A 27985-nucleotide genomic window follows, 5' to 3' on the forward strand; every position below is an offset into this window, starting at 1 on the left:
TATCATTTCACTTGGAAAATATATATATGCAGAATATATATGCGTGGATCGCGTTGAAAAAGATATGAACGAACATTTTGTGCAACTTTTCCATGCAAAACTCTAGTTTTTGCGTGTTTCAATGCATTTACATATGTGCGTGTTTTTGTATAAGTGTGGGTAACTTCTCATGTGTAGGCTGTAAGAAAGGAAAGCGAAAACGGCCATTTTTCATAACAGATTCTAGCAGTTTCTTCTTTATGCGTACATACGTGTGTGTGTGTGTGCGCAAATTTTTGTCTAAGCTGTCAAAATGAACTATCTGGCGACTTTGTGAACTGGCATATGAAGTTGGCTGCGCTCAAGTTAACTTCCGACTGCAGACAGTTTTTTCAGTCATTCAATTTTCGGATTCCAAAGTGCAAAGAACATCAGCTCTCGGCTCTCAAACAAATACATTTTTCTAAGTGAAGTTTTCTTTTGGTGAAAATAGTGATCAAATTCTAATAAAAGTCGACCATATGTCTGGCCATCTATTGCTGAGTGAGTTATTCTTTCTGATTACTCCGCTTTTTGTGTGTGTGTGTGTGTGTGTGTAAAAAATTGTGTTGGGACCTGCAAAATCATTTAAATGTATTCATTCGTATGTCTTCCGAGAACTTTCGCATGGATCGCATTGTAAAAGAAAGAAACGAACATTATTTGGTGGTTTTTCCTTAAACAATTCTTGTTTTTTTGTGTTTCAATGCATTTGTGTGTATTTGTGTATGTGTGGGTATCATTTCACTTGCAGGAAAATATATATAAGCAGGAAATATATGCGTGGATCGCCTTGAAAAAGAAATAAACGAAAATTTTGTGCTACTTTTCCATATAAAACTCGAGTTTTTGCGTGCTTGTGTGTGTTTTTGTGTAAGTGTGGGTATCTCTTCATGTGTAGGCTGTAAGAAAGGAAAGCGAAAACAGAAATTTTGCATAACAGATTCTAGCAGTTTCTTCTTTATTCGTACATACATACATATGCATACATATACATACATACATATACATACATACATGTGTGTTGTTGCAAATTTTTGTCTAGTTCCAAAATGAACTTAAAAGGAACCATTGCATGAATTCATTGAAAGCTGCATGTCACATGAGTAGTTCACTTAAAATATATATTTTACTTACGTGTCGGATCTAAATTCTGATTTCAGAAGGAACTTGAACTAAGGAACGTTCGATAGATATATCGTGTTTGTATTTGAAGCTCATTGTCATTATCATTATCTTGAGAACCAAAGACGAAGTCAGCCGCCTCCCATAATAATTTATCTGGCTATCAATAATTTCATTGGAAATTCAAAAATCATTTTGCATCATCTACTAACGTACTAACGTACGCAACGCAAGACATTTTGGTCGAACATAGTTCCAATTAGAAGGCTGATCTGATCAAATTTAAGCAACTTTTTCAGGTGAGTCTCCCCATTGTTGGTCCTGTCCTCCTCACTCTGCCAGTCATCCGCGGTTTTGTGTGGGATGTCTCTTGACGTGAAAGTTATTTACACGCCACCCTCCGTTGTCTGAACTTTCACCCTCCATGTGCACCGTCCTCCAGCCAGTCGAAGGCCTGAAGGTATGAAAGTGCTTCCGATCGTCGTTGGCATGTCAAAGTTGTTTCCATTTCCAAAAAGGTCTCAAACAGCGAAATTTCGCTTCTATCGTTTCAGCTAAAAGGTAGCAGACGGAGAATCTGCAGACAAAATGTCAGACATAATTGGAACAATTGAAATGAACCAGGTATCGCGTTCACTTGAAGAAGGGAAAGGGCAAGCTCCTACTGCCGCATGTGCCGAGAATCCTGAACCATTGGAGGCAGCTCCAGAAAATTTGACCAAACGTCCAAGGCTGTCTATCTGTCTGGAGCAGGAGGGAGTAGATAAATTAGAAGAATTAGAGGAATTAAAAGCGGCTACAGCTATAGCCAACTTGGAAGCCCAATCTCAGAATATCAACAGTGATCTAAAGGAAAAGACAGAGCAAGAAGAGAGCTCTCAGAATATCAACACTGATGTTATAGCAAAGGTTTATCAAGTTGAAAGCTCCGAGTCTGATGACGATGACGAAGAAGAAGACGACGAGGAGAGCGACGAGGATGAGCAGGACGAGGAGAGTGAGGATGAGGAAAAACTAGACAAGTTAGAAGCATCGAAAAAGGAAGACGAGGACGTAAATAACGATAAGGACAAGGAACAGGACGCCGAAGACGAGGATAGTGAGGACGAGGTCGACGAGGATGAGCAGGACAAGGAGAGTGAGGACGAGGAGGAGGAAAATGTAGAAAAGTTAGAAGCATCGAAAAAGGAAGACGAGGACGTAAATAACGATAAGGAACAGAACGCCGAAGACGAGGATAGTGAGGACGACGATGACGACGACGACGAGGATGAGCAGGACGAGGATGCGGAGGACGAGGAGGAGGAAAAGGTAGACAAGCTAGAAGCATCGAAAAAGGAAGACGAGGACGTAAATAACGATAAGGAACAGGACGCCGAAGACGAGGATAGTGAGGACGAGGACGATGACGATGACGATGACGACGACGACGAGGACGATGACGACGAGGATGAGCAGGACGAGGAAAAAGTAGACAAGCTAGAAGCATCGAAAAAGGAAGACGAGGACGTAAATAACGATAAGGAACAGGACGCCGAAGACGAGGATAGTGAGGACGAGGACGATGACGACGGGGACGATGACGACGAGGATGAGCAGGACGAGGATGCGGCGGACGAGAAAAAAATAGACAAGCTAGAAGCATCGAAAAAGGAAAACAAGGACGTAAATACCGATAAGGAACAGGACGCCGAAAACGAGGATAGTGAGGACGACGAGGATAAGCAGGACGAGGAGAGTGAGGACGAGGAGGAGGATGAGGATGCGGAGGAGGAGGAAAAAGTAGACAAGATAGAAGCATCGAAAGAGGAAGATTCAGACACTGACTTGTAATTCACGGAACCAAAGTCCAGACGCAACTACAATTCTCAACACTTAATGGTGCGCCGCTGTACCTCAGACTCAAAAACGATCTCCAAATCCATTTAAAACTCAATTTTAAATTGTTTGCTATTAGTTTTAACAATATTAGAACAATAAAAATATACATAAATAAGTATGTATAACCATCAACAATGAGACCAGCAACCAGCATAAGCCTCTGTTTAATCAACTCTCAAATCTACCAATTAACACAAACTGTTTCAGGAATCCCCATACTTTTCAGCATTCTCGTTTCAGAGACTGTTTGATGTATCAAAAATCTGTTATATAACGGTTAAAAAGTGACCGTATTTATGTAGACGATCTGGCAATATCCGTAATTAGCTGTGCCAGCCCGATGCAGTCGATAGGCACGGCACGTTGCGTTCATCGATGGCGCCATCGGGAGTTGGCCACCTCTATTCCCAGCTGTCCAGCCAAATTCTTGAATTTTTTTTTTAATTATTGCTGTTTATTGAGTAGTGTAGTTTTTATTAATTACGAGGTGAAACAGGACAATCTGGGGGGGGCGCATCCATGAACTGAGTCCTTTGCGCGAGTGCCCATTGTGTAAATGGGGGGTGGCAACGCAATGCGTAGCAAAAAAATCTATAAATCAAAAGTAGAGCAGCAGCAGCAGCAGCAGCAGCAGTTGGTGTAACAGTGGGCGGAGGAGGAGGAGGAGCTGGGGGCATCCTTGTCATGGAACCCACAGTGGCGGCGGCAGTGGCCCTGACTCCGTTGGTGGCATGCTGCCTGGCAGACAGGAATGCAGCGGATGTCGTGCCCCGCACAGCCATGCCCAGTTCAGGTGATGCTGATGATGATGATGACGATGATGCTAAGGATGATGCGTTCTACGAGGCTCGCAATGGCAACGAAAGCGACGAGCTGGAGCAGGCCTTCCAAAGTGCTTTAACACTGGCCAACGCTCAACCGGAGGTGAGCATCAGCGATGCGGACGAGCAGCTGCAGCCGGCCCCCGGTGGTGGCAGTGCCTCTGCCTGTGGCCCTGCTGCCTTGATGGATGCCCCTGTGCTGATGCGCAGGAAACGTGATAATTGTAAGTATTTTTTGCCCTGCCCTGCCCATGCCCTGCAAGCGATATATGTATGTATATATGTTTCGATCCCCCTTGCAGCCCCAAAAGACTTGACACACAACGAAGAGGGCTTGCCAGCACAGGATCCGAAGCCAGACGCGGAAACCGAAGTGGAAACGCTGCTTAATAAGGCGCCACGGAGCCATCAGACGCTACTCTCAACCAAATCCTGCGAAACGCCAGCCAACCACTCGACGCTCTCGCCCACAAACTCGTACAACGGCAGCATCGGCAGCGATGGCAGCAGCAGCGTCGGCGGCGGAGCACGGCGCAAGTCCTGGACCCTGTCGCCCCAGAGCGGCGGCTCCACGCCCCTCAGCGGAGCCAAAAAGAAAACAAAATCTGTGTCTGCGGTTCCTGGAGGAGCAGCTGCTGCAGTTCCATCCGGCTGCTCCACGCTGTCCAACGCCAATGGCGAGAGCTTCAATCTGTGGGTGGCCCGAGAGTGCTTCGAAACGGTGCCCGCCGAGATGGTGGACAGCCTCAGCGTGGCCGAGGTGGATGAGGAGGTGGAGGACGAGGAAGACGAAGAGGCGGCCGCCGTGGAGAGTCTACTGGGGGCAGCCGCCGCCCTGCAGGCCAGCACCAATGTCCAGCGCCGACAGAAGCACCACCAGCATCTCCGCCAGCCCTCGCCGCCCCAGCACCGACCACTGGAGCGATCGTGGCAGCCCCGAGCCGTCGGCAGGGAGCTCAAGCTGCAGGGCGATGTCTTCAAGTTCGACATCCTTGACACGGACGAGCGTCTGGCGGAGGAGGGTGGCGCCAGCAGCAGCAACAGCACCACTCCCCAGCACAACTCGCCGCTCTCCACGCCGCCCGTGCGCTTCAAGCCGCTGATCAAGAAGAAGATCGGCCCGGACAGCTACATCAACACGATCAGCACGCAGAAGGTGCCAGTGGCGACGGGATCGGGGGTCCAGCAGAGCTACGAGTTCCCCCCCACCTTCCCTTTGGGCGGGAGCTCGGCCGGAGTGTCCGTCAGCTCCTCGCCGAGCAACAACTCAGCGTTGAGCAGCAGCCAGCAGCAGCATCAGTTCCCGTATTTGCGCCAGCATCGTCCCCTGTCCCGAGCCCTGTCCAATGGCAAGGCCGCCTCCACGTCCGCGGAGGAGCAGCACCAGCAGCAGCATTTGGTCTCCTCGCCGCGTCTGTTGCTCTCGCCCAAGCACCAACGGAGTCCTCCCTCCGGCTGTTCCACTAGAAGTGCCTCGCCGCTGGATGTGGCCGCCAGTCCGGAGCAGCACTCACCCACGCGGGGTCGGGGCGTCGGTGGCGTCACTGCCATGGCGGAGACGACGGCGGTGGCGGCGGCTCCCGGCACGCCCACTTTCCATGGCCACCAGCGACCACAGCAGAGGCTTCTCAAGCGAGTGGGAGGAGGAGCGGGAGCTACGTCCACTGCAGCAGGAGGGGGAGGATCATCCTTGATCTGCCCACCCACGCCCACACACCATGCCCGGCGGCATGCCCGCCTTCAAGCCGTCACTGCCAACTCCAGCCATCCGGCGGAGTGCTCCTCCAGTCCTCCCCCATCTAGTCAATTGGATTACATCTACCTGCAGACGACGCCGCCTGGGTCGCCAGCGGCCCTGGAGCCCGCCGCCGAGGAGATGGTCCACATCAGCAGCACCCGCCTGCCGTCCATTCCGGAGCGTACAGCAGCAGCAGCAGCGGCGGCGGCGGCAGCGGCAGCTGCTGCAGCAGCCGGAGGAGCCCTAATAGAGTCCGGAACAGGAGTCGAAGCCGGGGGACTGGGCGGGGGAGCTGGAGAGCCGCCACTGCCACCGGCGTGGGAGGCGCGCATGGACAGTCACGGGCGCATCTTCTACATAGACCACACCACACGGACGACATCCTGGCAGCGACCCGGAGCGGCGCCCAGCGGGGGACCTGCGGGACGCGAGCAACACCATCGCCAGCAGCTGGACAGGCGCTACCAAAGCATACGGCGGACCATCACCAACGAGAATCGACTGGCCGTCTACAGTCTGCCCCCGCCGCCCCGGCAGTCGAATGCAGCGGCGGCGACGGCGGCGGCAGGGGCAGCGGCCCCCACTACTGCTGCCGCAGGTGCCGCCACTGCAGCGAGTGCAGCGACACCAGTCGCCTCCTCGGACATTCATCCGGCGATACTGATGCTCTGTCGGCCCGACTTCTACTCCCTGCTGCACACGAACGAGGCGGCACTGACGATCTACAACCGGAATGCCGCCCTCAAGCACATGGTGATGCGGATCAGGCGGGACCCGCAGTGCTTCCAGCGGTACCAGTACAACAAGGATCTGGTGGCCCTCGTCAACACGTTCGCCCAGATGGGCCGCGAGCTGCCCTCCTGCTGGGAGACGAAGCTCGACCAGTCCGGCAAGCAGTTCTTCATCGACCACCAGCACCGGAAGACCTCCTTCATGGACCCACGCCTGCCTGTCGAGTGTCCCCGTGTCGTGCGCCATCGCCAGCAGCACCAGCATCAGTCGTACTTCCATCCTGACCTCGTGGACGGCAATTGCCTGTCGGCCACCAGTGGCCACATCAACTCCAGCTCTGGCTCTGCCTCTGCCTCGGCTGCCTCGTCCTCCCTGGGCTCGGTGTCGGGTGTGCCGCCCCTGCCACCGCCACGTCCCTCCTCCAGCAGCGGCATCAGCGGAAGGAGCAGCCATGGTGGCCATGGGGGCAGCCACAACTGCACCACAACGGCGGCCATCGGCTGTGCATACAGTCTGGGCGGAGCAGCGGGCGGAGGCGGAGCCACTGCAGCCGGCTACGAGGATGTGCCCATTGCCTACAACGAGAAGGTGAGTGAATAAAACAGTGGCTCCATATGGCTCTACATGCTTGATTATCGATTCCAGGTCATTGCGTTTCTACGCCAGCCCAACATCCTGGAGATACTGCGCGAGCGCCAGGGACAGCACACGGTGTCCCGTTCGTTGCGCGAAAAAATCAATGTGCTACGAGTGGAGGGCGTGCCGGCTCTAGAGCGGCTGGGTCATGACCTACAATTGACCATTTTGCTTAGGTGAGTGCGAAGCCAATGACCCGTGACCCCATTTAACACTGAATTCACTCAAAGTGAGAGCAAACTCAAATCGTTCGACAGGGCGGGAATGGAATCATTTGCAGTGGATTACTTATAAGATGAAACTACTCGCATAGGAAAGGTTAAATGAAATGCGCTGGGCCGATGGGGTTTTACACACCCTACTCGAAGTGCCAAGGGGTATATTGTATTTGTGGTAGAAGTGGATGTGTGTAACGGACAGAAGGAAACGTTTCCGACCCCATAAAGTATTTTTATTCTTGATCAGCATCAATAGCTGAGTCTATGCCTGTCTGCGCCTAGTGCTCAGAGACTATAAGATCTAAAGTAGAGTCGCGGCCACAGCAGCGACTCACAACGTTCCCCCTTGTTTAAGAGGTTTTTAGAGGCATCGACAAAATTTAAATCACGCAATACCTTTAGACAGTTCCAATTGAGATTGATGCTATGTATATTTCAGGTATTATGTTTTTCTTTCTTTCGTACGATCTGCTTGGGAGCGGCCCTTAAAGCAGATGAAATATTTTTGGATATAGATTCAACGAATTCCAAAGACCACAAAAGCTCAAACCCCGATTTGGTCTACAGCTGATGAGTGACGCACCCGCACATGCATCCGCATCTACTTCCACCTCCACCTGCACTTGACGAAGGTTCCCCACATCCGACATCCACCTGGCCGCCTGCAAATTGCATGCATTGTAGTGGTGGAGTGGTGCGTCATTGTCTTGATTTGGTTGCAACTTTGATTTTGAATTTGTTTTGGTTTGGTTTTGATCGATTTGTTGTTGCTGTTGGTGGTGTCGTTGTGGTGCAGCAGCGGTCCTGCTTGAGTGCTTCTCTGATATATTGTACTCATAAAACTCATGGCACTACTCATGCCACTGCCACTGCCACTCATGTACTCGTACTCGCATGTTTAATTGCTTTTGAAAATTGTGGCCGAAGGTTGTTGGCTAATTTTCCAAAGCATCAAACAACACCTCCAAACGGACAGGCAAAAGGCAGGCAATCCAAAGCAAAGCAAAGCCCACAGCCAAGGTTAATTCATGTACCCTCCCCCCCCCTCCCACTCCGTGGAATACAAGTGCTGTGTTTATTGTCTAATTGGGCGTGTGTTTCTTTTAAAAATGAATTCTTAAATTCAACTTGGACCACAAATATTGAGGAACTGCCGCTGCATTCGGGCCGGGCCATTCGCCTGCATTTATTGACCTTAATCTTAATCTAAAATCTAAATCTGAGTTTACCAGCAATTTCTAATTCCGATTTGGATACCGATTGAGCCGTTTAATTGCATTTCAATTTCAATTTCAATTAGCCCAAATGTCGCGCTTCATTGCCTCCCCCCACACACACACACGCACACATCCAACATGCAGCAATGTCAGCGTAATGTGGCATGAGCCGTGGGAGTTTTGATATTCATTTGAAGCTGGAAATTGACGCATGGAATTTACAGAGGGGCAGCTTGTGGCAGCATACTTTCTGGGGCAGCTCCATGTAGGAAAAAAAAAGCACCTCCTGTATATTGATTTCCACTGCAGAGATATTTCACTGTATGTGCTAGATTTGACTCTCTTTCCGATCTCCATTCGTGTTGTATATCGTGTACCTACTCAGTCAATCTGCATTCGGCTCTCCTATTACTCACATATTCCGATATGTATTCTGTTGGACTTTTTTCTGCTGCCTGCCTGCCCCCCTTACACTCTCTCTCTCTCTCTCTCTCTGCACTGTCTCCTCCACTGTGCCTGTCTGCGCCTCAATGAGCAATTAATAAGCGACGACTAAGAGTCAGCAAATACTCGAGAGTACCACACGATAGTATCTTGTATCTCGTGTCTCGTATCGGTTGTACATGCACATCACATAGGTATAGGTATAGGTATAAATACACTCGTATTTGTTTATTGTTTATCCCTCGCATTTCGCCAGTTGGCTAAATTATCATTTGTGATGATTTGTGAATATGATTTAACAGAAAAACGATGCATAAATACGGGTAACTCGTACTCTTGTCTCGCCTCGTCTCGTAGCTAAATAAACAGAGTTCGTCTATACAAAAAAAAAAAGAGAGGGTGTTGGGTTTGCTGGCGAGGAATTTTGGGATATTTTTTTGGGGTTTGGAGTTTAGGATTTTCTGATCTGTTGATTGCTTTATGGTGGGACATTCCACTTTCGGACGCCGCCACGCCTCCCACTCGGACATCTGAGACAGGGGCAAAGCAGCAGCAGCAGCTGGCTGCTGCCCCATAAATACGGGACAGGGGGCATCTTCATCTAACCACACTAATCCCCCGTTCGCCGACCCAGCACACACACACACACATCAAATTTAACCCAATTCCAAATTCCAAATCAACCATAATTTATTGGCCAAACGGGGCACAAATTTGAGTATCCCTCCACTTCAAGACTCTGGCCTCAACTTTAGCTGCGGTGCGGTGCCGCCGGCTCCACACACAAGTCCAGAAAGTGGGGGTGTGGCTGGGCTGGGCAGGGCAGGGCAGGGCAAGCAGTGTCGTCATCATCATTGAACTTCGCTGAAGCGTTGACAAGTTTCAGTAATTTGCTATTACTGGCTGCCGCAGTTGCGGGAAGTTTGAAATGGAAATGGAGTTGACGTTCGTATTTGTATTTCAAATTTGACCCATAGAAGGAGAGTTTCGCCTTTGTTATACCCTTCCATCAAGCGGGCATTCATCTTTTGGCCAGAGATGTTTGCAAACACATAACGCGAAATGTTCAACCTTAAGCAGAGTCCATCTACTATTCGTGTGAGAGTTCCCTTACAGGCCATGGGCCATGGGCTATCCTCCTCAATGGCTGCTCTGGAGAGTGGATGGGCTCAGCTGTTGGGTTAGGGCATCTGAAAGCTCGACCCGCGGCAGCCTTCCTTGCTTGTGGCCCTTGCTCTGTTGATTGTTTACAGTTCATTGGGTTTTTGTCGACGGACGCGCGCGCATGCGTGCAGTTGGATACAATTCGGAGGCACACAGACTGAACAGTGATATGCGTCTGTCTGTCTCTGTCTGCCTGTGTCTGTCTGCTTGTCTGTTGTGGCTTCCGTTTTGGGGCGTGCTTGATGCAGGGCGTGGTGGCCGCCGCTGGGTTAAGCGATGATCAGCGAACAATTACAAGCATAAACATGGCCAAAGTATATTAAATGGAGGGTTGGGGCAGCTTAAGAAGAGATCCCTAGTGCCATGCACTTGCCTTTACCCTCTATTTAACATGCCTTGACCATGACCAACGCCACACACACACACACATACACACAGAGGCTAGCCACTGCTCTGCCATGCAGCCGAGCCGCTGCCGCTGCTCTGCACTGCTCTGCTCTGCTCTCTCAGCTGAGTGCACTCCTCGTGGGTGGTGAGTCAGGAGACAGAGCCAGAGCCAAGAGAGAGTGACAGAGAGAGAGGCAGAACGGGTCGTGTCATGCAGGCCACAGCTGACAGCAGCGGGCACACTGGCGCTAGATAATTACCCCCTGATCTTTGCTCTCTCTCTTGGCCTCCCTCTCCCTTCGTTTATGCGATGGTCTGCTGCCAGGCAGCCCCACTGTGGAGTGGCGTGCACTGCCGCCTCTGCGCCAACGAAGGCGTCAGAACTTCGGCAGATTCTGATTCTGCTTTGTCTTCGGCTGCGCGCTGCACTCGCGAACGCTGCTAACCGATCTATCGATCGATCGTCTTGTTTCGCTCGCACTGCAAGCAGAACAAAACAAAAACAGAAAATAATTCAATAATATTCTTTGCCGCCTAAATTCAATTTAATTTTCATTTCATATTTTTTGGCTGGGCGGTGGGAAAAATGCCGCCACCATTCTGCAGTTGGCAGGCAGGCGTATCAGAAGGAGCATATCATATCAGAAGAGCGCAATAAAGCAGCAGCAGCAGCAGCCAGAAAAGCATAAAGCCACCCCTCTCTCGCCGGGAGCCGACAGAAAGCGAGAGTAAACTCTACTCTGCCCTGGGCTTAGGGGGTCTCTGTGTGTCTCTTTTATCTATGACTCCCCAACTAAAACCAACGCCGGTTCAGTTCCGTTTGCTTTGGCTCGCGCCTCGCTCTCTCTTCCGCTCCGCTCCATGCGACGTACGCCGTGCCGTTCGACGTTCAGCGTTCAGCATTCGATTTGCGTAGCTTTCAATCCACAGAAGCAGCCAAAGCGGCAGAAGCATTTCTGTTCCAACTGTCAAAGCGCGTGCAGGTCGTTCTGACGATACGATCCCGACGATCCAATTCCACCCCCAAAAACTGTTCATATTCCGTGCAGTGCATTAACCGTTATCCATAGATTATTTGCGTGTGTGTGTGTGTGCCCCGTTCCGTTGTGAAAATATATCCTGGAGATCTCGATCCCAGGTGAACGGAATGGTTAACTATTCAGTGCTTCAACCTTTTGCGAGCGCAACAAAATGGGATTTCTATCGAAGGCTGCCTACATCGTGTGGGCCGTGTAAGTACCAGCCAACCATCTACCCTTACCTCAACCCCCCTTTGCCCTTTGCCCTAACACTTAAGCCCTAGAATCCCCGTGCTGGGTTTACTCATCATTCTTGTTGTATGTATGACGTTCGAGGTGTGAGCAAATGCGCCGTTAGATTACATATTTTACGTACATGTGATGAGGATGAGGTGAGACGGATGATCCACACTCTGTTCTGTAATGTGTTTATTTTTCTTTTTGGTTGAAGATTTCAAAAGCTTCCTTGGCTTCCTGGGCAAAGCTTTTGCAGCAGCCCTAGGATGCCGGAGAATAACTGTTAACTCATTAAATGTGCTTCGGCTGCAAGTTAAGTTTGTAGGCCTCATAATTTGACTTTGTAGAAAGGAACTTTCTGTAGTTTTGCAGTCCGTGGGAACAACAGCATCAGTTGCAGCGTTCGTCCTGTCGTGGCAATCGCACACCCTTCCTGTTCTGTGCGTGTCCCAATGAATGGTTGATCGTATCAAGTACGATTATTGCCTTAAAGTGTCATATGAAACGCAGTTCTTACAGAACCCTTTTATTGCCAAAGTTTCTTCCATCCATCCCCCAGGGAATATAAATAAATATAATATAAACAAATATAAAACAGAAAACAGAAGCTTAATGATGTTTTGTATTGACTTAGGTCCCCCCCCCTATCCCCGTGTGATTGAAGCGCACTCTTCCAAGAATCTTCGCTCTTCCATCCCTTCGGAATGTTCCCACCGAATCATGAATTTACATACATCTCATTGTATTCCTTTGTATCTGTATCTCATAACTGCTTGGGCATGCAAAACAACATACATACACATATATACATATATCCACATCCTGTCCGTCAGTTGCATCCGACTTTTGTTGACTATCTCTTCCTCCTCCATTGGCTCCCTCGTAAAGCTGCCCCCCAGCATTACTGCTCCATTGAGAGCGATTCCGTATGCTCTGCACTTTTTGGCGGGCCACTGTATCCGAAGGCGTGGATCGAGTTCTAGCGATGTACTCGCGGCTCCCATTCCATTCCCACGTTCTCACTTCTCATAGACCAGACGCGAAGAACTGTTTGCTGTCGGGTGGGCACACAGGCTGCAGGGGTGGGAGGGGGGAGGTACTCATCTCTTGGGTTACAGGAATGGAATAGCAAATGGAATGCCGAGTAAACAATTCCAACAAATTGCCCATTCCCCTTTCCCCAGAGTGATGTGATGGCGCAATCCCCTAACGTACACTCATTCTATGCTACATTTTTGTTGCCCAGTATCCAGTATCCACAGTCTCCAGTTGCCCGAACATTTTTTTAGTTCTTTTCAGATATCAATCGGTACCCGATTCGATTCAAGTGGTTTCTTCGTGTTACATTCTTGTGGCCTTTCTTTCCTTTTGAGGCTCCTAATCAGGGGTTTTTGTTTCTGTATTTCTTTTTGGGGGTTGGTCAATCGTTCGATTGGATGTTGCAACAATGTTCTTATAGTTTAACGATCGCCCCTTCCCCCCCTCCCCCACAGTACTAGTGGCTGTCGCAACTTCTCAGATAACTCTTCTGATTCACTTAGAACCCAGCCAGTGGGGAAGTTCTGTCTCACTCATTCGGGGCGGCAGAGTGCCGAAATGGGTTAAGGCTCGCTTGCATTATCATAGGCCTCCTCCCTCCCCCGTTCGCCCCGTTCGCTTATCAGCTTATCAAACCCACTCCCAATCGACGCCACCAGCCACCACCCACAGTCCAGAGTCGGTAAGTCGGTCGGTCGGGGACTGCTGCAGTTCAAACAGAGCCCGAAATCAGTCGCCTGCCGTCGTCGTCTGCCCTCGTCGTCTGCCTCTTCCGTGTATCAAATATCAAATATCGTGAAATTGGGAATTGATTTTAGTAAAGTTTTTGCCCCAAGTGTTTTCTGTTCGTGTGTTACTTTTTTGTTGCTGTTGTTGCTGTTGATGTTTTTATTTTTTTTGGTGGATTTAGTGCATCGCTAATTGAGAATCCATTTGGGTTTTACAACCCAAAAACCCGCCAGGCCCATCAAATGGGTCTCTTCTCAAAGTTTGTCTACAACTTCCACATGTGGGAGCCGTAAGTGTTTTTTCTCTCTCTTTTTTGTTTACACACATATTATTGAAATCCCTTTAATGGCAATCATGTTCCAAATGTTCTTAAACCAGAGAGAATACTGATGGGGGGATACATTACATATTTGGGTAGTGCTGTGGAACCAGACGCAACAAGTTGCATGGCTATTCCGCTCGTAATATTCCGCCTATTTTTGGAGATAATTCTCATCTTTGCACACTTCCAACTATCCCTTCCTTAAGTTTCATTTAAAGTTTCTGGCCTCCCATTGATTATCGCAAACTACATAGCCATATCCATGCTTGAGCACCCTTCCCCCCTCCCCACCGGACATTTAAAGACCAACCAAAGAAGTCAGTGACCGAATGGGTGATTGCGTTATACATTTGTTTAATTATATGTATTATAGACACATCGTAGATATTCTTCCGTCATGAATGCGACGCCCCACCGCCCACTCCTACGCCCCACTTGTGGCCCTATCGCACACTGCCCCTCGAGAAACAACAATGGCCAGGCAGCAGTTCTTTGTGCAAGAAATGGTGTGATGACACCCCAGAACCCAACCCGAAGACACAATTTGCAGGCCTCTGTTTTGGCGCGACTAAAAACGCGTGCAATTTTCACATGGCTCTGTGCGCACGCGTTTAAAAACGCGTTCGTTTTGTTGCTGTTCAATTTTTTGGCGCGATTATTTTTGGCTACTTGGCTTTCATTTCTATTTAGATTGGCGTTAATTTCCAGCTTCCTGCTGTTTTCAGTTGCCAATAATTTGTAAAAATTTCATTCAATTTAAAAGTAATTTGACACGGGGGCATAGCCATAGCCATAGCTCCAGCAGATATATTTATGCGCCATAGACCCCCCTCATTAATTGATCAGTTTCCATTTCCAAAAATGAGCAATATTAATGAGAGAACGAGAACAGGCAGGGGCAGCAGTGGCAGGCAGCTCCAATTTGGAAATTAGTCATTTCCGAGGGGCGATAATTGCATGCAAAACTGTTGTCACTTTTGGGCCACCGCAGCAACCCCCCCCCTCTCAGACAGCGCACACCTCCCCACCTACCCACTCCCCGCCGATATGCGGTTGACCGTCATAATATTTCGTTATTAATTGGCCAATTTTCAATTTCAAGTTGAAGGCCAAAGTGGAAGCAAAAGGCGCAACAAAACAGCAATTTAAATTACGGATTACTGGCTACTTAGAATACTACTCATAGACAGATAGATAGACAGATTGATAGATACTCCATGCCATGCCATTCCATTCCATTCCCATTCCATTCTGTATTAGCTGCTGCCAATATAAAATTCACACCAATCGATAGAACGGCCCAAAAGGCCGCAGCTCTCAATTCTCTGTTGTGGCCACCAGCGAAGGTTATCGATCGATTGCATCGATTGAGATTGATTCTTCCGCTTTGTGGTTCCAAAGGGAACATTTCCGACTCTGAATCATCCCTGAAGAACCTTCATTCCTGGTCCCTGTATCTATCTACCCCATGCCATTCTGATGGGTGCTCTTCTCCTTGATGAATGAAAATGCAAATGTGCGGGGAGTACATTAATTCCCATGACAAATCACTTGCTCTTTCGACCCCATTCGCCGCTGTTGGTCATGATTTCATTGCTGAATGAATTCTTTGGAGTGATTCTGTCATTCATTTAGTTGCATGGAGGGGGCCAGCCACACATGCGATGAATTTAAGTGGAAATCTAACTTTGTTCCGCCTGTTGTGTGTCCTTGAGACTCCCAACCAAAAAGTGCAAGCAGAACTTCATCTGCTTCGCCATCCGCGCACTCCTCTCCTGGTCGAGTGTTTGCTTGCCAGCTAATCAATAGTCGGCTTAGTGGTCGGCGCACATGTGGCATAGCATCCATAAACGAGGCTCCACTTGCAATCAATTGCATCACCTCCAGGCACCACCTTCCCGCTGGCATCGAAGCATTGGGGAATGACGTCAGTCGCGTGTGGAAGTAGATTTATGGCACCACCAATCTATAAATGCTATCAACCTCCCACCACCACTCACACTCACACTCTTTCTACTCTTCCTTTGGTACAGCCTGTTCGAGCAGGAGATCATGAGCTATGTTCCTATTGAAGAGCGGAGTCCACAGGGCTCGCCGGTGCTCAGCTCGAGGATGCCGCAGCGTGCGCCGCCGCCCTTTCGGCGCGACTTTGAGGCCAAGCTGCGCAGCTTCTACCGCAAACTGGAGTCCAAGGGCTACGGCCAGGGGCCGCACAAGCTCAAGTAAGTGTTTCATGCCAAACAACCCGACAGCGAATCTAACAACGAGCCGCCGCCTCCCTTACAGATTACACATTCGTCGCAGCCACCTGCTGGAGGACGCCTTCCGTCGGATAATGTCTGCCAACAAGAAGGATCTGCAGCGCGGACGCCTGGCTGTGCTGTGGGACACTGAGGAGGGCCTGGACTACGGCGGGCCGTCGCGCGAGTTCTTCTTCCTGCTGTCGCGGGAGCTGTTCAATCCCTACTACGGCCTGTTCGAGTACTCGGCCAACGACACGTACACGGTGCAGGTGTCGCCGCTGTCGGCGTTCGTGGACAACTGCCACGACTGGTTCCGCTTTAGCGGCCGCGTCCTGGGCCTGGCCCTCGTCCACCAGTATCTGCTGGATGCGTTCTTCACGCGTCCCTTCTACAAGGCGCTGCTGCGGCTGCCGGTGGCCCTCAGCGACCTCGAGTCGCTGGACAACGAGTTCCACCAGTCGCTGCAGTGGATTCGGGACAACGACATCGGCACGGGCGTCGACCTGGGCCTCACCTTCTGCGTCACCGAGGAGCTGCTGGGGCGCGTCGTCGAGCGGGAGCTGAAGCCGGGCGGCAAGAACATGATTGTCAACGAGAAGAACAAGAAGGAGTATCTGGAGCGGATGATCAAGTGGCGGCTGGAGCGTGGCGTCCAGGAGCAGACCGAGTCGCTGGTGCGCGGCTTCTACGAAGTGGTCGACTCGCGCCTTGTCTCCGTCTTCGATGCCCGCGAGCTGGAGCTGGTGATCGCCGGCACCGCCGAAATCGACACCAACGACTGGCGCCTGAACACAGAGTACCGATCGGGCTACCACGACAACCACCAGGTGATCGTCTGGTTCTGGCAGGTGATCGAGCGGTTCAGCAACGAGCAGCGGCTGCGCCTGCTGCAGTTCGTCACGGGCACCTCCAGCATCCCGTACGAGGGCTTCTCGGCCCTGCGCGGCTCCACGGGGCCGCGTCGTTTCTGCATCGAGAAGTGGGGCAAGCCGAATGCCCTGCCGCGTGCCCACACCTGCTTCAATCGGCTGGACCTGCCGCCCTATCCCACACCGGAGCTGCTCTACGAGAAGCTGCTGCTGGCCGTCGAGGAGACCAACACGTTCGGCATCGAGTAGAGGAGAGGGGCTCTCCGCCGAGTGATATTCCCCTCCCCATCCATCCATTCCCTTTCCCTCCCCATTGTTACACCATGAGTACCCATGAGAGTACCCGTCCCCCAAGCATTCCGAAGCGCTTTATATTGATTTTAGAAGTTCTTTATAACTTGCCTAGTTATATTGTTAGTTATTGTACTGTAGTTATTTATAGGATTCCCCCTCCACAGGGATCCCAATCCCGATCCCATGACACCAGACAGCATCTCCTAAGCACCCCCTTTTGCCTTCGTTTGCCGTTTACTGAATTGATGTTACCTCAAGAGCAAAGAGCGAAGGTTTGCCGCCAGCGCCGCCAGTCACTAGTCCTAAGATTTATACACACGAACCAGAGACACCCCCTCCCTAGAACCTAAGAGTCCCACGCTTGACTTTGCCCCTAGAGAAATTTCCAGCCCCAGCCCCTAAGCAGAGATTAAAGCAAGCTTTTGCAGAGTAAAAACTCCAACGTAGTAGCATTCCCCCAAAGAGACACAGTGCTGAGAAAGGTAGAGAGAGAGAGAGAGAGCGAGAGAGCAATTCTATGCCAATACTTAACTAGCTTGTAATGTTGTAATTTCCTTAGCCTTAATTCCGCAAGAACTCAAGAGCGCTCCCCCCATTCCTTTTTGGCATTACAGATGGAGGATGGCATTGAGGAGCGCATAGGAATGTTAGTTATTACTACTATATACATTAATCCTTTTACTCCTTTTAACCCAAAAAGTACGTAAATTGTTTTTAGATTTACACAACCCAAAATCCCCAACCCCCCCCCTCCCCAAACTCCATAATGCAAGGGCGTTTCCACAGTTTGTGTGTGTGCTGGCAAAATGTAGATCTCTGACCAGGACGCACGCACAGAGGAGCCCCCGAATCGGGGATCTGTATGAGTATGGGTATAATATATATATATACACGAATTGGCTGCTGTTTTGCCAACAAACAAAGATGATTGATTATTGGTCCAGTGCGTTGCTTTGGCTTTATTGGTTCATTCGACGCATACAATTTATATAATAATAATACCGATTATTACGAGTATAAATTTAACAAGAAACTCGACACAACAAAACCAACATTCAACATTTAGCTAAATAATTGAACAAATTGTTTGGGATTATTATTGATCGAAAAGCAAAAAGCAAACGAAAAGGTGATTTCTTTAAATGTATTTTTGGCATTAGTTGAGTACGGAACGAGGACGCGACAGACAGAGACAGAGATAGAGAGAGAGCTGCTGGCTATGATGATTTGAAGAGAGACAGCAAAAGAGAAAGAGACAGAGAACAGCAGCAGAAGCTGAGAAAGAGAAACGCTTTTTGAAATACTTATATTGATAAACGACGAATGTGTTTTAATGAATTATTATTATTATTAATGTGCGTGTATTTATGAACAAATTAACTATAATTATAAACAAATAAATGTGAGCCTTTTACTTCAAAAGCAAATCCGTGTTCCCCCTTTTTATGGTTTAGGAGGAAGCATCGTGGCATCATATCTATTTGTTATTCATGGTAAAATTGAATTTTATTATACCCGTACTCAAAAAAGAGTTAAGGGCTATATTAGATTTGTGGTAAAAGTGGATGTGTGTAACGCAGAGAAGGAAAATTTTCCGACCCCATAAAGTATATATATTCTTGATCAGCAAGAATAGCCGAGTCGATATAGCCATGTCTGTCTGTCTGTCCGTCTCGATGAGCGCCTGGATCTCAGAGACTATAAGAGCTAGCGAAACCAAATTTAGTTTCCAGACTTATGTGATATCACACTGCTACAAGTGTATTTCAGAATTTCGCCCCGCCCCCTTCCGCCCCCACAAAAGACGAAAATCTGTGGCAGGCACAATTTTAAAGATACGATAAAACTAAAAAAGCAGTATCGTAGAGAATGCCCATATCTACTAGATTGCCAAATCTGAACTAGATCGAATCATAATTATAGCCAGAATGAAGAAATTAATTTTCTGTTGCTTCCCCTGCCCCCTCCTGCCCACAATAACGCAACTCATTTTCCTTCTCGCTCGCACACTCTGCCGCGTTCAGTGCGCGAGCAACCCCTAGCGGAGGAGATGTAGAATCTAAATGGTACATGTAGAATATACATGTTAGATGTAGAATATACATAGTATATTTAGATGTAGATAACAGATGTAGCAAAAAATTGTAAAATGTTTTTTTTTTTTTAATTCTAAATAATTATATGCTCAAAAATGTATATGCTGACTGAGTACGGGTATAAGTAGAGTCGCGTCCCCAGAAGCGTCTCACACGTTCCTTCTCGTTTTCAAATGATTTTGTTGATTTTTGTATAACAAAAGTTGTTGTAGTTTTTGCACAGTGACGCTGCCGCACTCACCGAGTATTTCTTGAACCAGATTATTAAGATTAGTTCGAGAACTTACCGCTCATTGTTGTGGGGGCGTAAAAGTGCTTCACTTTACTTTTTAGGCCTATTTTTAATTAATCACTATAACTCCGCTACTTGATGTCTGATCAGGATCTGCAGCGCCTTCACGTGATCGGCAGAATATACCCGATCATTTAGAGCACCAAGGATACAAAGGATATTGCCTGCTTACCATTTAATCGCTATAACTCTGCTATGTCCAGTGTCAAGCGTTTCTGTGATCGTGGGAACATTGGAACATCGAATACAAGATGATTGTGAATGCCGATCGACAGTCTGAATCCTTACGTTTTGGCCTATTTGGACGCGATACAGCGCCGCTATATTTTGCATTAAAATGCTGGTTTAATTTTTGTATGCTATATGTCGGCCGTTTTTTGACCGATCTGGGCGTGCTACGGCTTCTCGTGAGAGTATCCTCGATCCTCAAAAAAATAACGATACGACCTTTTTAATTGTATTTTGTTATCGATTTGAAATGTTATTGCCCGATTTGGACAATTCTGTGGCCTACAAGCCTCAGATGTCCTTGGTCCTGAGTGAGGACTATCATTTAATTTTTGGTTTGGCTTCTCATAATATTTGATCCTCCACAACCATGTCCCTTGAAAAATCAAACAAATTGGCTTCGTTTTCTATATATTTTATCCACAATTTTCTTTTGGTTTTCTCTTTTGCAAAATGCAATTTGCAGATACATCAATTTTCAGTTTGTTTTCTTGTTGTGTGAAATGGTAGCATATCACATACATACATACATATGTATGTGGCATGCCCCTACATATTATGCGACCATTTCTCTAGGCTCAGAGTTCCTTGTGTGTCTGGTGTGTGTGTGTGGGGTATGTATGTATATTGTAGATCTTTGCAGCCTGGTTGCTGCTGGGCCGCGCGTTTGTATGTACAGTGTCTCGCGTAAGTCTTGAGCTGGGGGATTAATGGAAGTACAAGTACATAAATGGTCTTCGGCTAGTCGGCTAGTAAGTACCTATCCCTATCCGTATCCGTATTCGCATATTCGGGTGTACATATGTATGGGTGTATATATGTATGCAATATGCAAGTATTCAATGGGTTGGGAAAGTGACGACAGAGAGAATAAAGGTAAGTGGGTAGATAGATAGATGCTAGTGGATAGATCTCTTTAATATTTGATTAAGGGTGGGCTGGATCAATCGATCTGGTTTCGTATGTCCTTGTGTGTATATGTGTATGTGTATCCGTGTGTGCACAGCAAAAGCTTTCAGAAAGCATGCAACACATCGGGGGAGTCAAGTACGTACTATATAGAGAACAGAGGAGGGATGGGGTGGTTGCGCGTACACTAAGCTGCTAATCAATATCGAACGGAAAACAAGGGCTTTTTCGTAACTCTAGCTACATTTTACATTACACTTGAAGAAATTTTGCTAATTTTCATTTTACATTACACATTTGTATGTGTGTAAATATCCGTAAGATACGTGGATACATTTTAAATAAATTCATTCATTCGTCCACCGACTCCTCGGGAGACATCCTTCTCCTACAAAAAATACAATATGGTAGTACATACTTATCTACGAGTACATGTTCACCTCTACATACACACATATGTATGTACGTATGTATGTATATATAGTGTTCGTGTTCTCTTTGGTTTTTGGATTATGCACTATATATATATGTATGTATAGGGTTTTTTCTTTACTGTCTCAAGCATTATAAAAATATATAGCATTTATCGATTGGGGTAGGGATCGGAATATTCATAGCATATTCAACCCATACTACAATCATCGTACTGGCTTCTTCTTGGGGAGGGGGGGTTTTAGGGTTACGGGTACGGTTACGGTTACGGTTACGAGTATTATGTATGTATTTTGTTTCCCTCGGAAAAGGCCTTTGAAAGAATTGAAAGTTGTTCTGTGGTGAGTAAAGTACTATCTTTGTTATATAGTACATAATATTAGCTTTCATATACATATGAGTATGCAATGTTATTCTTTGTTCTATCTGTATATCTGTCTGTCTGGCTGTGTGTGTGTGTGTGTGTGGATGAGGATAATCTTTTTGTATTAATTTCGGTTTCTATCTGTACTTCATTCTGCTCGCTTTTCCATTTATAATTTTTTCTCGGGGTTTGATCACAGCTTTTACAATTCTAATGATATACATGTTTTATGAGTGCGCGTTTTTATGAACTGGTGTGTTGTGTGTTTGTGTGTGGGGAAGGCATAGTGCAGCCAACAAAGTTTACGATTGTATACCATTTTGATACTCGTATATTTTAATTTTGTTTAAATTCGCACCAAAAAATACTGTATGCATATAGTACATATGTGATGAAAAAAAAAATAGTTGCCTCCATCTATTTTGTGTCCCCTCAATCGTTTTATATATAAATATGCATCTATATACTATATAAATATTTTATAATACTTTTTGCACAGAGAAAATGCATTTACACACAATATTACACATTAATATTTCCATTTGTATTCTTGTAATTTTCTTTAGTTTATTTATTTTTTAGTTTTTTTTTTAGTTTCAGAAAGCTGCCATTCGACTTAGATTTTGGTTTTGGTTCCGGCTACATACACAACAACCAACCAATATTTATTTTATTATTATATAGATATCGTTTTTCTTGATCGGTTTTTTTTTTTTTTTTTATTTAAAAAAGTAATACAAAATATGTTCATTTTTGTTTTCCTTTCCATTTACTGCATCCGTCTCCGTTTTAGCTTTTTCGGATTCAGATACAGATTCAGATCACGGATTCCGGACTTACTTGGCATATGAAAAGCGTAGGAAAGAAGGCGAAATTCTTTATATATTTTTCTGCTCTTTTCTTTATATGCGAAACGTCTTTTCCTCATCTAAAATTCTCTTCTTGTGTCTGTGTGTGTGTGTGTGTGTTTTTTTCTTTAGTTGGTAAATTGTATTGTTTAGTAAAATTCACTACAAACTCGCCTGCAATTTACAATTTTACTTGCAATTGTTTTTTTGCTTTTGTTTTTGTTTTGCTCTATATATGTATATAAATATTTTGTTGTAAAAAAGAGTTAATGTTAAATTAAAAAAAGAATGCACATTTAACAGCTGTTTGGGGATGGACACGGGGGAAGGGGGTAGAGAACTGTAGGTCGTGGGGAAGGTGGCAAAATCGGCAGGAGAAGTATTGCGTTCCTGTTTACTTTTTGGGGATATTTGCCGGGGGTATGCAACAACATTGAAACAACAATCTGCTCCTATTCCCTTTCACTATATGCGTGTATATATATGTATGGTATATTTCTATATGCTGTATGTAGCATACGGCATGCTATATATAAGTTATATGCTGCTGCTCCTTTGGGGAGGGGCCTCAGCTTTATAGTTGATTGTAGGAAATTTTTGCATATAAAGAAATGCACAAAAAAAAACATGGTTCACGCTCATCTGTATTCGTCTTCGTATTTGTTTCCTCTCCGTTTCCAATTCAGTTTCCGTATTGACTCTCCGTTTGCACTTTTTGCTCCGGACGGCTTTGCTTTTCTTGGTGGCTGATCAACGGATCTACTCGCGTGCTCTCCTTACGTCCTTTGCCTTCGTTGTACTCTCTCATGCCTCCTTTGCTCTTATCTCATCCACAGTTTAGTTAACTTTCTCTTCAGGCATTTATCTTTCCTGTGGATTCATTTTCCTGGTTTTACTGTTTTTTTTTTTTGTTTGTTTTTGTTTTTACTTGTTTATTTTTTAATTTAATTGTTTCTTCTTTATTTTTAGCTATTTGTTGTTTCATTTTCATTTAGTTTTAATTTAATTTAATTTTATGTATATATTTATAAATGTGTGTGTTTTTTTCGCTATACATCGGCTATAGCATTGGTATGTCATAATAATAATAATAATAATTAGAGTAATAATAATAATAAAAAAAAAATAGTCCATTAACGTAAATTGGTTACTCTACTCTTCCTACTCCTCTTCCGGTCTTCCTCTCTTCTATCTATCGCTTCGCTTCCCTTCCTTTCTTCTATTTTTCACATATATATTTTCGGGACAAACATCGAAGTACGAAAAACTAATTACAATTCCAAATTTGAAAAATAGAAACATAAATTTAATCTGTATACAATTTGTGTGTTGCGTGTTCGTGTCTGTCGCTCTGTTCTTCCGTTGTTTATTTAGCGCCTTTCCCCTCCTCTTCTATTTGCTACTTGCTGCTCCATCTCTGCTGTACTCCTCCTCTATTCTGAGTCCGGTTCGCGCTCATCAAAGCCTGCCAGATCGACCGTCTGGAGCATGCCACGCGAGTAGGCATACTCGATGAGGGCCAGATGGCAGAACACATACTGATCGGGCATTTGGATGGAGTAGGCGCGCTGCGAGCGTATCTTCTCCACGGTGCCGCGTATATCCGCCGTGCCCACATCCTCCAGACGCGATATGCAAATGTCCAAAGTGATGAATGTTCCTGCAGGCAAACAGAAGCATCAGAATACGAAATGAAATGATCTGCACGGGGGGAAAGCACGAGTATATATAGTATAATGGACACACACCTGTACGCCCGATACCAGCACTGCAGTGCACCACAATGGGTGGACCGCGCGCATGTCCCGCCCAGGTATCGCCCAAAGCATCGACGAGCTCCACCTGCTTGTCGCGCACCTTCTGGAGGAAGTTCAGCATGGCCATGGCCGAGCTGGGTACGCCGTAATCCGGCCAGCTGGTGAACTGCCAATGTGAGACATTGCGAATTTCGTCAGTCTGATGGAGAAGCAAAGGAGACAAAAACAGATAAACGATTATAGATGCAGTGGCAGGCATGCTATCTTCCATCTTCCATCTTCTCCTACCTTTATGTTTCTCAATTCCAACGAGGCAACCGTATAGTCCTCGTTGCACTCAACGCTAAGTGTTCGCACATGGAAGTCGCCATACTCTAAGGAACTATCTTCAGCCGGCTCCCAGTATTGGCCGCATTTCACACGCCCGCGCTCCATCACGCGCGTTGTCATCACTATAACTAAACAATGTTGCTCCCAGATCATGCGCCAAAAGTCATGGGATGTCTTTGGTAATGGACCTGCAATGGACAGAGAGAGAGACATAAAATAACAGCTTACAGACCTACAGCCTACAGCCTACAGGCTATGTATGGCCTTGGCATTTCATTCGCACCTTGAGTTGAAATATATGCATTCTTCTGTTTATAGCCATCGACGAAATTCGCATTTATGTAATCGGACAGCTCCTCGCCGCCGTCCTCGTGTGCCAGCACCACTCGACTGTGATCGAAGCAGAGGACATCTGTGTAACGGTTTTTGGTCAGGTTTGCGCGCATTCTGCGAAAAATAAATCGATGGAAAATTAATCAGCTATCGTTGCCAGCAATCGAAGTCATCGAAGCACACTCACCGCGCATGCAGGAAGGTGCCATCGGGCGTCCGGTTCCTAATGTCCGCATACTCCTTGACGAGCCCGTGGCGTCCCCGCTGCTTCACCATCTGGACAATCTGCTCGATGGGCTTGGGATCGCCCTCCTGCCCGGCCAGACTGTCGTCATCGCTGAAGCCCGACGAGGCGCTGCTGGGTGGATTCTCTGACCAGAACTCTCCGCCGTTGGTGGCTCCAGCACCCGGGCCGCCCGTGGCCCGTACCGCGCCACCTGCCACGCCAGCTCCTGTGATGGTGTTGGTGTTAGCTCCTGTGTTGGCTTCCGGGGCATTGCTGTCCAAGGGAACGCCGCTGGTGTTGAGCTTGAGGGGTGATGTGCCGCCGCCAGTGGCAGCACTGCCGCCGCCGCGATGGCTGGGACTCAGGCCATTGATTGTGATGTTCTCGTTGGGCTCTATGCTGCCCACAGAGCCTGCCACAAGCATGGCGGTGGCATCGTTGCCCTCACCATTGCTGACAGTCACCACGGTGGTGTTGTTGTCCGCCAGCTGATGGACGGCACTTATGATGGTTGCAGCAGCAGCAGCAGTTGCACTGCCAGTACCACTGCCACTGCCACTGCCACTGCCACTGCCAGTGCCATTGGTGGTTGCTGCCACAGCTGCCACACCTGTGACACCCACTGTGATATTGGCAAGCAGTTCGTCCTCACGATTCGTCATCGATTGGCGGCAATTCAGCAACCATGTGGCGTGATCGATCTCCAGCGTGCCGCCCAGATGCAGGGGCAGCGCCTTGCGCGGCACGTGCAAGCCCAACTGCGGCACCGATACAGTGAACACCCGCTCGCGCAGCTTCTCGCGCACGAACAGGCGCAGGATCTTAAAGGGGGCCTTAAACCACAGCGGCGCCGTCACAATCAGGACTTTCTTCAGCCGCGCCGGATAGCCACCCTGTGGGAAAATAAGTGAAAGGGAAAACCAGTTGAAGTTGAAGTTTAGTTGAAGGTTAAATAATCCAAGCAATAAATAAAGGTGATAGTACATAGTTCTACCCATCCAAACCATCCAATTCAATTGAGTAGTTTTCTGGGAAATCCAATTTGCGGCTAGAGTTCCCTCTCAGAGTGGCAACTTTGGTAACTGTTGCTGAAGCGTGAAGCACCATTAAAACTACAGAGAAATTCCACGGAATTTCATTCTCACGGATTCCATGGCAATTTCCTTGCACTCTCACCACAATCCTTAGAGTACGCCAATCCGCTCACACGTGTGGTCTGTCGATTGTTTTCGAATTTCGCATGAATTTCAAAGTGTTGCGCAACGGCAACGTGTGAGTGGCAGCAGCAGCAGCAGCAGGAGGAGAAGGAGGAGCAGCAGAGTGTGTGCATTTTGTACGGAAAACCCATCAGAATCAAAACCAAAGACAAGCTACAAGCAGGAGACGGGTAGGGGGATTCTGTGTAAACAAACAGCATGGAAAATCAGTAGGAAAAGCATCTGCATTTGGTTACCGACACGAGCCGCATTGCCCGGATTTAGAGAGCCAGCGCCAGTGCCAGTGCCAGCGCCAGAGATGCTAGAGTTGCGTGCCACATGCCCCAATGATTAAGTTGCGGACTGCAGCAGCAACTAAAAGAAAAATGCGACACTCAGAGATACACAGAGAGAGAGACCTTCACCCACTTTTTGGGAACAAATTTCATTGCGGCATTTTTTTGTTTTTTTTTTTTTTTTTTCATTTTCGATTGCACATTGCCGATTGCAACGCAGGGCGGGGGGAGGGCAGAACAGGGGAGTAATAGATGGATACTTGGCTTCACTTAAAGGTACTACACACAGTACAGTGAAGACCCAGCCTCGAGCCCTCCTCTTCCTTTCCCTTTCCTTCCCTTCCTTCTCTTCTCACGAGGCAGCAACGGAAGAGGAAGCCATCTTTCCGTCCGTCCGTCCGTCTGTCTGTCTGTTTGTTTGCATTTTCTGTGTATCCGTGTCATCATCATTTGGTTTATTGGCAGCCCGCACCCCCACCTCCCCTCCGCCCAAAGGCAGAGTCCACAGTGCAGCACAGGGCAGCCACAGCCGCAGCCAACCAACCAGCCAACCAGCCAGATTAAGGTCAGCGGCCCAGTGCCCCATCGTTGCAGATTTGTTTAGGGTATGAAGAGGGGGAAAGGGCGCAGAGGAAAATCAGGGCAAAGCCAAAATCAACAAGAGGCAAACGCCCTGCATTTAGACTCTTTAGAGGGAAACGGAACGAAGCCTTAAGATACGTACATAGATGATGGTTCTGCAGTTCTTTAATTTTATAAATATGTGGGTAAAAACATATTCAGAAACATTCAGGATATCCTTAGATTATCCTCCAATTCTCGTATATTTCCTGGATAGAAAACTTTGCTAGGGGTCTGATATGTCGAAGGGATGCACAAATGTACATATCTGCATGACCTGCATAATACTGATACTGTATCTCCTGCAATACTTCTAGTGCTGGCGTGCATTTGTGGGCACTTTAATTAAACGCAAAATCACAATAAAAATAAAAAATAAAAACAAACAAAAAAACCCACGCAAACAAAAGTAGGAAGGGGAAAGAGTGTGTGTGTGTGTGTGTGTGTGTACGTGTCTGTTTTTTAGTGTTCGTGGAAAACAATTTCATGTTCATGGGAAAATTTAATTAAAGTTCTCCATCGTTTTGGTCGTTTGTTGGCGGGTTGCAGCTTTTCTACTAAAAAGCATTTTACAATACTGGCACTTTGTCGCCGTCTCTCTTGCTCTCCCCCTCTCCCCCGCTCTCTCTCTATGGCTCAATAAATTCCCGTTATAGCTCTAATTGCCAGCATTTTTCCATTAAGGCATCTTCTACGACGATGTCGTTGGATTCCAAGGTAAATTCAACGGAAGGTAAGGGGCAGTTCTCTATTGCGGTATCTCTCTCTCTCTAAATAAACCTAGAACAGTACTAGAAATAATACCAGAAATTACTAGAAATAATACCACAAAATACTAGACATACGGAAAAATAAAGCATTTAGCTTGCTAGAATAATACTAGACTGATAGTAGAATATGACCTTCAAAATACTATTTACTACAA

The 27985-nt window shown here is 47.2% G+C and overlaps 3 protein-coding genes across 12 annotated transcripts in view; 2 read left to right on the forward strand and 1 right to left on the reverse strand.

Annotated features, from left to right (window-relative positions):
• The first annotated feature begins 1356 nt into the window (after positions 1-1356).
• On the forward strand, positions 1357-3150 carry LOC111082347 (glutamic acid-rich protein-like). 5 transcript variants are annotated; one of them, XM_041595451.1, is made up of 3 exons: positions 1357-1442; positions 1698-2136; positions 2413-3150. In XM_041595451.1, exons 2-3 carry the CDS (start codon positions 1732-1734, stop codon positions 2974-2976), a joined length of 969 nt encoding a protein of 322 aa, XP_041451385.1. In that variant the 5' UTR covers positions 1357-1442; positions 1698-1731; the 3' UTR covers positions 2977-3150. The 5 variants fall into 5 exon arrangements, with proteins under 5 accessions (XP_041451385.1, XP_041451384.1, XP_041451386.1 ...); XM_041595450.1 differs by having other exon boundaries at positions 1698-2481; positions 2641-3149; XM_041595452.1 differs by having other exon boundaries at positions 1698-2427; positions 2734-3149.
• Positions 3151-3278: 128 nt separating this feature from the next.
• On the forward strand, positions 3279-17444 carry LOC111081946 (E3 ubiquitin-protein ligase HECW2). Of its 3 annotated transcripts, XM_022378119.2 has the most exons (5): positions 3279-4069; positions 4148-6903; positions 6961-7127; positions 15760-15948; positions 16013-17444. In XM_022378119.2, exons 1-5 carry the CDS (start codon positions 3709-3711, stop codon positions 17085-17087), a joined length of 4548 nt encoding a protein of 1515 aa, XP_022233811.2. In that variant the 5' UTR covers positions 3279-3708; the 3' UTR covers positions 17088-17444. The 3 variants fall into 3 exon arrangements, with proteins under 3 accessions (XP_022233811.2, XP_022233827.1, XP_022233819.1); XM_022378135.2 differs by lacking the exons at positions 3279-4069; positions 4148-6903; positions 6961-7127 and adding an exon at positions 11304-11613; XM_022378127.2 differs by lacking the exons at positions 3279-4069; positions 4148-6903; positions 6961-7127 and adding an exon at positions 13567-13693.
• A 5840-nt stretch (positions 17445-23284) lies between these two features.
• Positions 23285-27985, reverse strand: part of LOC111081204 (tyrosine-protein phosphatase non-receptor type 9) — a 30495-nt gene continuing 25794 nt past the window's right edge. For 2 of the 4 annotated variants that reach the window (XM_022377215.2, XM_022377222.2), the window contains 5 exons: positions 24909-25840; positions 24672-24835; positions 24347-24576; positions 24050-24257; positions 23291-23961 (listed from right to left, as the gene is read on the reverse strand). In XM_022377215.2, the coding sequence (XP_022232907.2) occupies positions 23735-23961; positions 24050-24257; positions 24347-24576; positions 24672-24835; positions 24909-25840 (1761 nt within the window). In that variant the 3' untranslated portion in view covers positions 23291-23734. Of the gene's footprint in view, positions 23962-24049; positions 24258-24346; positions 24577-24671; positions 24836-24908; positions 25841-27985 lie in introns of all 4 variants that reach the window. The other 2 variants (XM_022377199.2, XM_022377206.2) reach the window with 2 other exon arrangements.

The sequence above is a fragment of the Drosophila obscura genome, unplaced genomic scaffold (assembly GCF_018151105.1).
Source record: "Drosophila obscura isolate BZ-5 IFL unplaced genomic scaffold, ASM1815110v1 contig_73, whole genome shotgun sequence".
Taxonomy (NCBI): domain Eukaryota; kingdom Metazoa; phylum Arthropoda; class Insecta; order Diptera; family Drosophilidae; genus Drosophila; species Drosophila obscura.

Bases quoted from the DNA above. Each gene is read 5' to 3' on its own strand.
- LOC111082347 (XM_041595448.1), top strand. From the start codon at position 1,732: ATGTCAGACATAATTGGAACAATTGAAATGAACCAGGTATCGCGTTCA.
- LOC111081946 (XM_022378119.2), top strand. From the start codon at position 3,709: ATGGAACCCACAGTGGCGGCGGCAGTGGCCCTGACTCCGTTGGTGGCA. The intron at 6,904-6,960 runs GTGAGTGAATAA...TATCGATTCCAG, and splicing joins CCATTGCCTACAACGAGAAG to GTCATTGCGTTTCTACGCCA. The intron at 7,128-15,759 runs GTGAGTGCGAAG...CCTTTGGTACAG, and splicing joins CAATTGACCATTTTGCTTAG to CCTGTTCGAGCAGGAGATCA.